Raw genomic sequence first — 13,436 nt, forward strand, 5'->3', positions numbered from 1 at the left:
GGAGAGCCAGTCCTGACAAAATTCTACCATCTGGTGAGCAAGATGTATGAGACAGGCGAAATACCCTCAGACTTCAAGAAGAAAATAATAATTCCAATCCCAAAGAAAGCAGGTGTTGACAGATGTGAAAATTACCCAACTATCAGTTTAATAAGTCACAGCTGCAAAATACTAATGCGAATTCTTTATAGACGAATGGAAAAACTGGTAGAAACCGACCTCTGGGAAGATAAGTTTGGATTCCGTAGAAATGCTGGAACACGTGAGACAATACTGACCCTACAACTTGTCTTAGAAAATAGATCAAGAAAAGGCAAATCTACGTTTCTAGCATTTGTAGACTTAGAGAAAGCTTTTGACAATGTTGACTGGAATACTCTCTTTCAAATTTTAAAGGTGGCAGGGGTGAAATACATGGAGTAAAACGCTATTTACAATTTGTACAGAAAGCAGATCGCAGTTATAAGAGTCGAGTGGCAGGAAAGGAGCGCAGTGGTTGGGAAGGTAGTGAGACAGGGTTGTAGCCTCTCCCCGATGTTATTCAATCTGTATATTGAGCAAGCAGTAAAGGAAACGAAAGAAAAATTCGGGGAGGTATTAAAATCCATGGAGAAGAAATAAAAACTTTGAGGTTCGTCGATGACATTGTAATTATGTTAGAGACAGCAAAGGACTTGGAAGAGCACCTGAACGGAGTGGACAGTGTCTTGATAGGAGGATATAAGATGAACATCAACAAAAGCAAAACGAGGATAATGGAATGTAGTCGAATTAAGTCGGGTGATACTGAGGGAATTAGATTAGAAATGAGACACTTAAAGTGGTAAAGGAGTTTTGCTATTTGGGGAGAAAAATAACTGATGATGGTCGAAGTAGAGACGATATAAAATGTAGACTGGCAATGGCAAGGAAAACGTTTCTAAAGAAGAGAAGTTTGTTAACATCGAGTATAGATTTAAGTGCCAGGAAGTCGTTTCTGAAAGTATTTGTGTGGAGTGTAGCCATGTATGGAAGTGAAACATGGACGCTCAATAGTTTGGACAAGTAGGGAATAGAAGCTTTCGAAATGTGGTGCTGCAGAAGAATGCTGAAGATTAGATGGGTAAATCACATAACTAATGAGGAGGTATTGAATAGAATTGGGGAGAAGAGGAGTTTGTGGCACAACTTGACGGTTGGTAGGACATGTTCTGAGGCATCAAGGGATCACAAATTTAGTATTGGAGGGCAGCGTGGAGGGTATAAATCGTAAAGGGAGACCAAGAGATGAATACGCTAAGCATAGTCAGAAGAATGTGGGTTGCAGTAGGTACTAGGAGATGAAGAAGCTTGCACAGGATAGGGAAGCATGGAGAGCTGCATCAAACCAGTCTCAGGACTGAAGACAAAAACAACAACCACCTTGATGCATGGCTTTCAGTACCCACGTGAGAAGAGCGCGAGTTGGGTTTTATCTCACTATCGACGTCTTCGGATCGCCCTGTACTCAGCGGCTGGGCGGTGTTTCAGGACGCGGGCGACTGGTGTGAGCCGGGCGGACGCCCTGGTGGCCCTGCAGCAGCTGCCGCACTTGGTGAACCCAGTGACGCCCAAGGGGGGCCGGAGGGCGGTGCGTGAGGCCGCCGCCTTGCTTTCTGGCTATCCCGCAGACGTGCTCATGCGAGAGGTACCCTCTGTAAGACTAACTCTTGATTTTTTCCTCCGTAGACTGTTTCTTTTCACTTGATGCGCTGAGTCCTTGGACTCGTTTTTCTTTTCTTTCAGCTTTCTGTTGTAGCTGGAGTCACGAACGATGGTGGTCGAGTTTAGGGTCGTTCTGCGCACCTACATCACGCATTCTCCCATACTCAACGAGAGTTCAGTAGTGTTCTCAGTGTTCTGCTATGGAAGTCGTAGCCAATGCGAGCATTAAACGCGATCGTAAAGAGTTATTTATTCAATTTTTGTTCCATTTATTGCGAACTGTCAGGGCGATGGTGACGGTAAGCTGCAAATTCTGCACAAAGAAGCGAGAGACTTTGCAGTATACACGCTTTCTTCAAGTGCAGAACACACGTGTGCGTTTACCGCAGCTGAAACAATGCAATCCACTTCCGTGTCTCTAGCTGCAACAAACGGCATCATTCGTGGCTCGGACTATAGTAACCAAACCTACCTTTCTTTGGACAACATAAATTTTATTTCAGCACTGTTTTCAGCGTTCTAAACGTCTTGAAAACTCATCCTAATGTTGGCGTTGGAACTTTTCGGAAAAATAATCATAAATACCACTCACGGACTTCATTTTCGTGATGCGTTTGCGACACCCAGCACTGTGTACAGGGCGTTTCAAAAATTCTTTTGCAAGCTTCGTGGTCAGGTTCCTTACAACAAAACGAGAAAAAAGTTCCGATAAACACACGTCCGAAAGTTATTCGCATTCAGTTTTAATGAAAGTTAACGATCCAGGTAAATGGAGCTCATCAACACATAAACTCATATAAAAAGCTCCAAATGTCCTTCTCTTGCTTCTAAACACGCATCTACTGGTCGAATCATGGACTGTCGTATCCTTTTTGAAACACTGCCTGACAGTGCGGGATGGTTTCGCAGGCTTCCAATGACACGCCGATTTTCTGCGTTCGAGTGGTCTGATACTTAGATCTGTAGTTTAGGGTGTCCCGAGAGACAATAATCCAAAGGATTTAGGTTGGGGGAACGCGCAGGCCATGCAACTACGTATCCATGTGTCATGGTATATACCTGTGAGAGGTCAAATGGTTCAAATGGATCTGAGCACTATGGGACTTAACATCTGAGGCCACCAGTCCCCTAGAACATAGAGCTAGTTAAACCTAACTAACCTAAGGACACCACACACATTCATGCCCGAAGCAGGATTCGAACCTGCGACCGTAGCTGTCGCGCGGATCCAGACTGCAGCTCCTAGAACCGTACGGCCAGAGCGGCCGGCTACCTGCCAGAGCACTTCGAACGTTGGGACCAAAATATGCTGGAACTCGATCATGTATAAACCACACGTTTATTCTTATTTGTACCGAGCGAGGTGGCGCAGTGGTTAGCACACTGGAGTCACATTGAGGAGAACGGGTCACAACGGCGTCCGGCCATTCTGATTCAGGTTTTCCGTGATTTCCCTGAGTTGCTCCAGGCAAATGCCAGCATGCTTCCTTTGAAAGGGCAAGACCGATCTCCTTCCCCGTCCTTGACAGAATCCAAGCCTGTGCTCCGTCTATAATGACCTCGACGTCGACGGGACGTTGAGCACAATCTTCCTTCTTTCCTTCTTCTTATTTCCACGGGCACATCTTGTGTTAGTCTCGTACGGTATTTTGATGAAGTTCCTCAAGACATCACCTGTAAAACGTGCTGGGAGAAAGTTTGGCCTTGGCACACAGTCATCTACAAATCCATTAATCATTTACTGATGTTAATGTCTAGATATACTGCAGCATAAGGCCTGCGATCGGCCCAAATGTGATGCTTGCGAAACTTTGTTAATCCGTCTCTTCTAAACGTGTCTGTAAATAGAACTGAAGGACAACAACGGATTGGCAGTGGGAACAATGCCCACACGCGTTGAAGTTAATAGGGATGCATGAGTTGCTCGTGAAGTGTCCTCCATTCTGAACTTGGAGGTGAGGTGCATGCTAGGGCCACTTGTATCATGCCGATACCTGGCTCTCCTTCGGCAACCTGTGGAACGCGTTCTTCCTTATCACACAATACGTGCTCTTCCTCGACCCATACTCTGTGGTGCTACGAGTCCTGTTTTGTCAACGCGACGATACATATTACCAAAGGTTGGATGACACGGCTGTCTTCGTCCTAGAAACGCAGTGTGGTACAGCCATGCGGCCTCTTGCCCATTGCCGTTCCTGAAGCCATACATAAAAGTCGCGTCTGCCGGCTCAGGAAATGAATATCCTGCCATGCTTGAACGGAGGACTTTCAGTAACTCAATATCTGTAGTACTTGTACAGAATGGAGACGTCGAAGACAAACGAACGACGAATGTAAACAAGTCTCCCTGGCAACATAACACTATCTAGGATACAACAAATAAAATGGGTGCACCGGTAAGTGAAGTTGATGGGTTGTACCTGGTAAGCCCTTGAGCACCACTTAGCGTTTTTCAATAAAATAAATTATAAAAAATAAGATATTTTATTTAATTACTATTGGTTAGATAGATATGAACTAAAATTGAATGTTAATGGATTTTATCTCTGCTAATAAACGCGGAAGCACTGAGTAATTGGTAAGTACTGATTGAGAACACTATATGAATGTTTCTTGCTTTGCTGGAGGCAATAATATTGAAATGATAGAACATGGCACAGAAAAATTTTACTCCATTTTCTAATAAAGCTGAACTCTGCCTTCCAGCGTCGTCATTGCATCAGATCGCCGAGTACGTTGCCAGACGACATTGTTTGGGGGCCAATGACCGATCTGAATATAACGCCGTTAGTAAACAGCGTTGTCCTGGTTTTGAGAAAAGAACACCGGTAAAAATGAACACTAACAGGGTTCGGCCGCAGTCACCAAACAATGTGGCGGCAGCTTCTCTTCGATGCAGACTGAAACTGGACTAAAAAAATCACATATAACATGGATAGTAAGGAAAAGAATCTTCAAGTGAAACAAGCCTACTAAACATCAAATTAACATAATTATTCAACAGAAGCGTAGAAGTGACAGTTACACAGCTTATCTTGGTAGAAAAAGAGAGAGAGAGAGAGAGAGAGAGAGAGAGAGAGAGAGAGAGAGCGAATAAGCCGATTAAGTCGAGTTCCGCTTTATTATATCGCTAGGCAACAAAGGTGGTTCCTACGTTTTGTTTCAAAGAGTTTTTACCTACACATTTTAACTCACAGATATTTTTTTACAAAATAAATCATGAATAATTAAAAATGCATCATCTCATTAGTACTTCGTTTCCTTCGATTAATATACAAATTTATTTGTGTAGGGTGGTCCATTGATAGTGACCGGGCCAAATATCTCACGAAATAAGCATCAAACGAAAAAAACTACAAAGAACGAAACTCGTCTAGCTTGAAGGGGGAAATCAGATGGCGCTATAGTTGGCCCGCTAGATGGCGCTGCCATAGATCAAACGGATATCAACTGCGCTTTTTTAAACAGGAACGTCCATTTTTATTACATATTCGTGTAGTATGTAAAGAAATATGAATGTTTTAGTTGGACCACTTTTATCGCTTTGTGATAGATGGCGCTGTAATAGTCACAAACGTATAAGTACGTGGTATCTCGTAACATTCCGCCAGTGCGGACGGTATTTGCTTCGTGATACATTACCCGCGTTAAAATGGACCGTTTACCAATTGCGGAAAAGATAGATATCATGTTGATGTATGGCTATTGCGATCAAAATGGCCAACGGGAGTGTGCTATACAGGGTGAGTCACCTAACGTTACCGCTGGATATATTTCGTAGACCACATCAAATACTGACGAATCTATTCCACAGACCGAACTTGAGGAGAGGGGCTAGTGTAATTGGTTAATACAAACGATAAAAAAATGCACGGAAATATGTTTTTAAACACAAACCTACGTTTTTTAAATGGAACCCCGTTAGTTTTGTTAGCACATCTGAACATATAAACAAATACGTAAGCAGTGCCGTTTGTTGCATTGTAAAATGTTAATTACATCCGGAGATATTGTAACCTAAAGTTGACGCTTGAGTACCACTCCTCCGCTGTTCGATCGTGTGTATCGGAGAGCACCGAATTACGTAGGGATCCAAATGGAACAGTGATGGACCTTAGGTGCAGAAGAGACTGGAACAGCACATTACGTCTACATGCTAACACCTTTTTATTGGTCTTGTTCACTGACGCACATGTACATTACCATGAGCGGCGAGATAAACGTACACACGTTGTTTCCGTTTTCAATTACGAAGTGGAATAGAGTGTGTCCCACTGGAAACGCGTCGACGTATGTGATATCAGCACGACAGTGCATCTGCACATTCCGCAATTAACACTAGGCTGACCTTTGACAGGATGTTCGACGGGCGTTTCATAGGACGTGGAGGACGCATAAATTGGCCAGCCCGTTCTCCTGATCTCACACCTCTGGGCGTCTTTCTGTGGGGTACGTTAAAGGAGAATGTGTACCGTGATCTGCCTACAACCCCAGAGGATATGAAACAACGTATTGTGGCAGCCTGCGGCGACATTACACCAGACGTACTGCGGCGTGTACGACATTCATTACGCCAGAGATTGCAATTGTTTGCAGCAAATGATGGCCACCACATTGAACATCTATTGGCCTGAGATGTCGGGACACACTCTTTTCCACTACGTAATTGAAACCGGAAACCACGTGTGTACGTGTACCTCACCCCTCATGGTAGTGTACATGTGCGTCAGTGAAAAAGACCAATAAAAAGGTGTTAGCATGTAGACGTAATGTGCTGTTCCAGTCTCTTCTGTACCTAAGGTCCATCACCGTTCCCTTTGGATCCCTACATAATTCGGTGCTCTCCGATACAAACGATCGAACAGTGGAGGAGTGGTACTCAAGCGTCAACTTTAGGTTACAATATCTCCGGATGTAATTAACATTTTACATTGCAACGAACGGCACTGATTACGTATTTGTTTTTATGTTCAGATGTACTAACAAACTAACGGGGTTCCATTTAAAAAAACGTAGGTTTGTGTTTAAAAACATACTTCCGTGCATTTTTTAAATTGTTTTTATTAACCAGTTACACTAGCCCCTCTCCTCACGTTCGGTCTGTGGAATCGATTCGTCAGTATTTGATGTGGTTTATGAACTATATCCAGCGGTAATGTTAGGTGACTCACCCTGTATATGCTGCTCTGTATCCTGGACGACATCACCCAAGTGCCCGGACCGATCGCCAGATAATCACGTTATTTAAGGAAACAGGAAGTGTTCAGCCACATGTGAAACGTCAACCACGACCTGCAATAAATGATGATGCCCAAGTAGGTGTTTTAGCTGCTGTCGCGGCTAATCCGCACGTCAGTAGCAGACAAATTGCGTGAGTATCGGGAATCTCAAAAACGTCAGTGTTGAGAATGCTACATCAACATCGATTGCACCCGTACCATATTTCTATGCACCAGTAATTGGTTGGCGACGACTTTGAACGTCGTGTTCAGTTCTGCCACTGGGCACAAGAGAAATTATGGGACGATGACAGATTTTTTGCACGCGTTCTACTTAGCGACGAAGCGTCATTCACCAACAGCGGTAACGTAAACCGGCATAATATGCTCTATTGGACAACGGAAAATACACGGTGGCTGCCACAAGTGGAATATCAGCGATCTTGGCTGGTTAATGTATGGTGCGGCTTTAAGGGAGGAAGGATAATTGACCCCCATTTTATCGATGGCAGTCTAAATGGTGCAATGTATGTTGATTTCCTTCGTAATGTAGTACCGTTGTCCCTACAAGATGTTTAACCGCATGACAGAATGGTAATGTACTTCCAACATGATGGATGTCCGGCACATAGCTCGCGCGTGGTTGAAGCTGTATTGAATAGCATATTTCATGACAGGTGGATTGGGCGTCGAAGCACCATACCATGGCCCGCACGTTCACCGGATCTGACGTCCCAGAATTTCTTTCTGTGGCGAAAGTTGAAGGATATTTGGTATCTTGATCCACCGACAACGCCTGACAACATGCGTCAGAGCATTGTCAATATATGTGCGAACATTACGGAAGGCGAACTACTCGCTGTTGAAAGGAATGTCGTTTCACATATTGCCAAATGCATTGAGGTTAACGGACATAATTTTGAGCATTTGTTGCATTAATGTGGTGTTTACAGGTAATCACGCTATAACAGCGTGCGTTCTCAGAAATGATAAGTTAACAAAGGTACATGTATCACATTGGAACAACCGAAATAAAATGTTCAAACGTACCTACGCTCTGTATGTTAATTTAAAAAACCTACCTGTTACCAACTGTTCGTCTAAAATTGTGAGCCATATGTTTGTGACTATTACAGCGCCATCTATCACAAAGCGACAAAAGTGATCCAACTAAAACATTCATATTTCTTTAGTACTACACGAATATGTAATATAAAATGAGGGTTCCTATTTAAAAAAAAAACGCAGTTGATATCCGTTTGAGATATGGGAACGCCGTCTAGCGGGCCATTCATAGCGCCATCTGGTTACCCCCATCAAGCTTGACAAGTTTCATTCTTTGCAGTTTTTTCGTTTGACGCTTATTTCGTGACATATTTGGCCTGGTCACGATCAATGGACCACCCTGTATATGTAAAATTAATTATAATATTTTCAGGCGTTAATTAAGATTGTGGTTACTTTTTATTCATTTTTAAAGTAACGTTTCAGCCAACATAATTAATAAATCGAAAGCGAAAAATTTTGGGATATATGTATATATGAACCTTTTCACTTGTTTTGCTGTAAGGAATCTGTCGCCAAGGTTTGTAAAAGTATTTTTGAGACACCCTGTGTATCTTACTAACAGTAGGAACGCCTCCCTTCTCCTCCTCCTGCTCCACACACAGTTCATCCACTTCTTCATCACTATTGCAGCACCGTATATTTGGAGCTTTCGTGACCACACTTTTTTTCATGAGTGGTTCGTCTCAAGATAACCCTCAGCTGCTACGCTGAGAATTCTCCAAGTGAACTGCCCTTGCAGCACTATCACCTGTGACGTATTGTTACACCTGAGTTGCGGAACTGCAGTGAGACAAAAGACGGCCGTGGTGCGCAGCTGATGCAGCCCTGCGAGAAGCTGGTGGTGCGCTGCGAGTGGAACGGGCAGCCGCGGCGCTGCGCTGACCTCGTCCACGCGGTGCCCTCCATGGAGGGCTTCTGCTGCGGCTTCAACTACCGAGCCCTGCTGCCGGAGCTCGACCCGTGAGTAGTGCGGCGCTGCCGGAGGGAAGGCGGCGATAAACCCTAGTGTCCCATTCCCACCGTCGGCTTTGACCAATTACCATGGATCACCTCCATGGAGGCAAATTGAGTACCCCATTGCCGCCACATCATCCCCTACTATAGCGTCCCCTTCAACTCATAACCATAACTTCGCCAAGAAGCTCAATCAGGCACGTGCATTGGTTTTTGACTTGATTCTAGGCCATTTCAGGTCAAATATACTCATCTTGATTAATGACCATCTATTTTATATGGTCTGTTATAAGAGTCGAGGTGCATGAAAGGGAAGCAGCGGTTGGGAAGGGAGTGAGACAGGGTTGTAGCCTCTCCCCGATGTTATTCAATCTGTACATTGAGCAAGCAGTAAAGGAAACAAAAGAAAAATTCGGAGTAGGTATTAAAGTCCATGGAGAAGAAATAAAAGCGTTGAGGTTCGCCGATGACATTGTAATTCTGTCAGAGACAGCAAAGGACTTGCAAGTGCAGTTGAACGTAATGGACAGTGTCTTGAAAGGAGGATATAAGATGAACATCAACAAAAGCAAAACGAGGATAATGGAATGTAGTTGAATTAAGTCGGGTGATGCTGAGGGCATTAGATTAGCAAATGAGACATTTAAAGTAGTAAAGGAGTTTTGCTATTTGGGGAGCAAAATAACTGATGATAGTCGAAGTAGAGAGGATATAAAATGTAGACTGGCAATGGCAACGAAAGCATTTCTGAAAAGGAGAAATGTGTTAACATCGAGTATAGATTTAAGTGTCAGGAAGTCGTTTCTGAAAGTATTTGTATGGAGTGTACACATGTATGGAAGTGAAACATGCACGATAAATAGTTTGGACAAGAAGAGAATAGAAGCTTTCGAAATGTGATGCTACAAAAGAATGCTGAAGATTAGATGGGTAGATCACATAACTAATGAGGAGGTTTTGAATAGAATTGGGGAGAAGAGGAGTTTGTGGCACAACTTGGCAGAAGAAGGGATCGGTTGGTAGGACATGTTCTGAGGCATCAAGGGATCACCAATTTAGTATTGGAGGGCAGCGTGGAGGGTAAAAATCGTAGAGGGAGACTAAGAGATGAATACACTAAGCATATTCAGAAGGATGTAGGTTGTAGTGAGTACTGAGAGGTGAAGTAGCTTGCACAGGATAGATTAGAATGGGAAGCTGCGTCAAACCAGTCTCAGGACTGAAGACAACAACAACAACATTGCCGGATGTTACAGATTAGATATAGGCTTGTTCCTAAGTTCAATCAGGACCATTAGTGTGCTAAGTCAATAACATGTTCATCCGTTGCAACAATAGATAAGCAAGTGCTCTACAATTACTTCTTAAAAATTTCTATATCTAGTCGTAATAATGACGATGTTGGCTTTATATTATCCTCCCCACTCCTAAGTTCTTTTTAGGTGATTAAACTTCGTGCTTAAACACAAAAATTGTCCTAGATAGGCCATAGCTTGTAAGCACATGTCTTCCTCATATCATGGCCAATGAATACTTCATAAATGTTAAGACAGTCGCTGGCCGCGGTGGTCTCGCGGTTCTAGGCGCGCAGTCCGGAACCGTGTACTGCTACGGTCGCAGGTTCGAATCCTGCCTCGGGCATGGATGTGTGTGATGTCCTTAGGTTAGTTAGGTTTAAGTAGTTCTAAGTTCTAGGGGGCTAATAACCACAGCACTTTAGTCCCATAGTGCTCAGAGCCATTTGAACCATTTTTTTTGTTAAGACAGTCGATCTAAGTACGTTCTGCACAGGTTAACATATACGCCCTTTTCCTCAGCTATACCTTTTATTTCACTTTACTAGTAAATTCAAGGTCAGGAGTGAAGTTCACGTCTTGTCCCAACAAGTAATTATGATACAGTTTATGCTCAGGCGCAAGGTATTGTGTCCGCCTAGGCGGGCCTCATGACGCTACGGTCAGTTCCAGAACAGCACTCGTGGCTGCCGCATCGCGGTCGCGAAGTGGGGCCGAGGCGGTTCCAGATAAGTCTTATAGTCTGACAATAATTTATGGATTTGTAGTTTTAGCTTGACGAAGTCCACTATGGTCAAACGGTAGTTACTGTTATTCTGAATAAGGTTGGGTTATCCCCACTGAAACCTAGGTAAATTCTAGGCAAACGGTGCAGCTGAGGCTGTTAGTTATTAAAAGTAATTTGACCAAAGACGATACATACGGGTGATACCTGAAGCAAACGGCTCTTATTCGCATACAAACTAATGTACCACAGTGAAGAAAGATAATGCACATATACGCTGGGATACACATATACGCTGGTGTCCAAAATTAAAGCAACGAACCACTATTTCCCTGTCTTGTGTCTAATTCACCGTATAATCATACAAACTGGCAGCAGATGTCCGTATAACCGTCTTCTGCCCTGAAAACTGCATTCCGGTCAACGGACAACCACGTCACCGATGACGTAAGGGCACCTTCAAAGAGGGTACTGTTTGCCGGGTGGTCCCACATCCACAATCGCTGTGTACACAGTTACAGACGGTGCAGTATGGCACGGAGAAGACGCCTACCAGACTATCTGCGGTGGAGGGCAGCAAGAAGAATGGAAGCAGGACAGTCGCAAACTGATGAGGCTCGATGGCTTAATGTGAATCGTTCTGTCGTGTCTCGGATGTGGCAACAGTTTATTGTATCAATAAAACCAGGGCAAGGCCGACCACGTTTGATATTACAGACTGGACTGTTATTTGCATGTAATTTTGGTACCGCCATAGCACTGCCATCTGACCTCGCAGCATCCACTGGACGTGTTACATCGAACCAGGTGTTGTCCAGAAGGTTTCAGCAGAGTGGCCTTCATTGTCGGAGACCTGCTGTATGTGTACCTCTGACGCGTCTTCACAGAAGGGAACGTTTAGAGTGGAGTCATCAACATGCCATCTGGGATGTCGAACCGTGGACCAATATTATTTTCACAGTTGAGTCCCGGTTTGGTCTGGAGAGTGATTCTGAACACACTCGCATCTGGAGGCAACGTGGAACACGATTTCAGGACCCAAACATTAGGTAAAGAAACCGGTATCGAGTAGAATCCTTAATGTTGTGGGCAGCGGTTATATTGACCACATGAACAGCTCTTGATGAAATTATGTAGGTGATTGCTGCCACGTATCGTGACGAGATCTTGAGACCTCATTTGCGAGGTGGTGTGGGCCCATACTTCGTACTGATGGATGATAATGCTCGACCTCATAGAGCATGGGTGTCTGATGTTTTCTTGGAGACGGAAGATATTGCACGCATGGCGTTGCCTCCTCGCTCTCCCGATTTGAATCGAATAGAGCATGTCTGGGATGCACTAGGGAATCTGGTTGCATTACGTCAGCATCCACCAACCACTGTCCAAGACCTACGAGCAGCTCTGCATGAAGAATCGGTGTTATTGCCTCAACATGAGATTGATGACGTCATTCACAGTATGCCCTGTCGTTGTCAGGTCCGTATCGCAGTCAGACGTGGTAACATACCATACTGGGCACATTAACTAGTTGTCTGAATGTGTGTGCAAATCCGTCTAGTGGGGAAAAACGAAGAACATTTTTGTCTACCGTTATCCATATTGCAGTTGTTTAAGTTGTGCATTCTTTACGTTGTTTCTACTTTACTATCACCTGTTTATACAGTTTTGTGGTAAAATAAACACAACCTTGCAAAATCTCCGTTTGTTGCCTGAATTTTGGACACCATTGTATATGATAAAATATAATCACAGTTCTCGCGATTTATTACATAGCCACGAATTATGTCGCAAAAAAATTGAGGAAACGAAAAAGAAAGTAACAACAGAAAAAAAGTATTACACACCCAAGAAACACTTTATTATCATCGTTTACACAAGTAAGAGAAATAAAGACAAATGACATTTAAAATCCAGTAAAGCATCACGCATCTCAAACTAGTAAATTGTGGACTAGCAGTAATTCTTAACAATAAACGTTGAATCTAAGAGGACTACCGCATGTAAGTGGGTGTTTCGGGTGGAGGCAAACTGAAATCTAACACAACAACCGAAAACCAAAGTAAATACTAACATACAGGGAACGTAAAAAGGTCCAACAGGAAATAAAGAGAAAAAAAGAGCAATTGCCAAACAAAATACGTAACACAAGTAATAAAAATACGAAGAAACAACAAGCCTTGGAATCGGTAACCAGAACCGATCTATATAGATCAGATCCAATTACCTGGTCCGTTATTCATTATTGTGCTGAGGTTCGTTGTAGGATTTCTGTTTTTGGTGGTTCTTTCTGTGATACTGGTGTTACATTAGGTGTGTACTCCGCATTCTTTGAAAAGTTTCGTATGTCGAATCGTTGTAATTCTCGATTCCATATTCCTTTATTTTCGTTAAGTGTGGATTGCTAATTCGTGAAAGATTTAACTACATGGTATCGCTCTTTGTACTGCTGCAGTCACGCGGTAAATAACAAGCCTTGGAATCGATAACTAG

The 13,436-nt window shown here is 43.4% G+C and overlaps 1 protein-coding gene across 1 annotated transcript in view; it reads left to right on the plus strand.

The window, feature by feature from the left end:
* Window positions 1–13,436, plus strand: part of LOC126278913 (pickpocket protein 28-like) — a 95,321-nt gene that overhangs the window by 16,876 nt on the left and 65,009 nt on the right. The window contains exons 3-4 of the mRNA XM_049979187.1: window positions 1,510–1,666; window positions 8,785–8,930. Coding sequence (XP_049835144.1) covers window positions 1,510–1,666; window positions 8,785–8,930 — 303 coding nt within the window. The remainder of the gene's footprint in view (window positions 1–1,509; window positions 1,667–8,784; window positions 8,931–13,436) is intronic.

Source organism: Schistocerca gregaria, chromosome 6 (assembly GCF_023897955.1).
Source record: "Schistocerca gregaria isolate iqSchGreg1 chromosome 6, iqSchGreg1.2, whole genome shotgun sequence".
Lineage (NCBI taxonomy): Eukaryota > Metazoa > Arthropoda > Insecta > Orthoptera > Acrididae > Schistocerca > Schistocerca gregaria.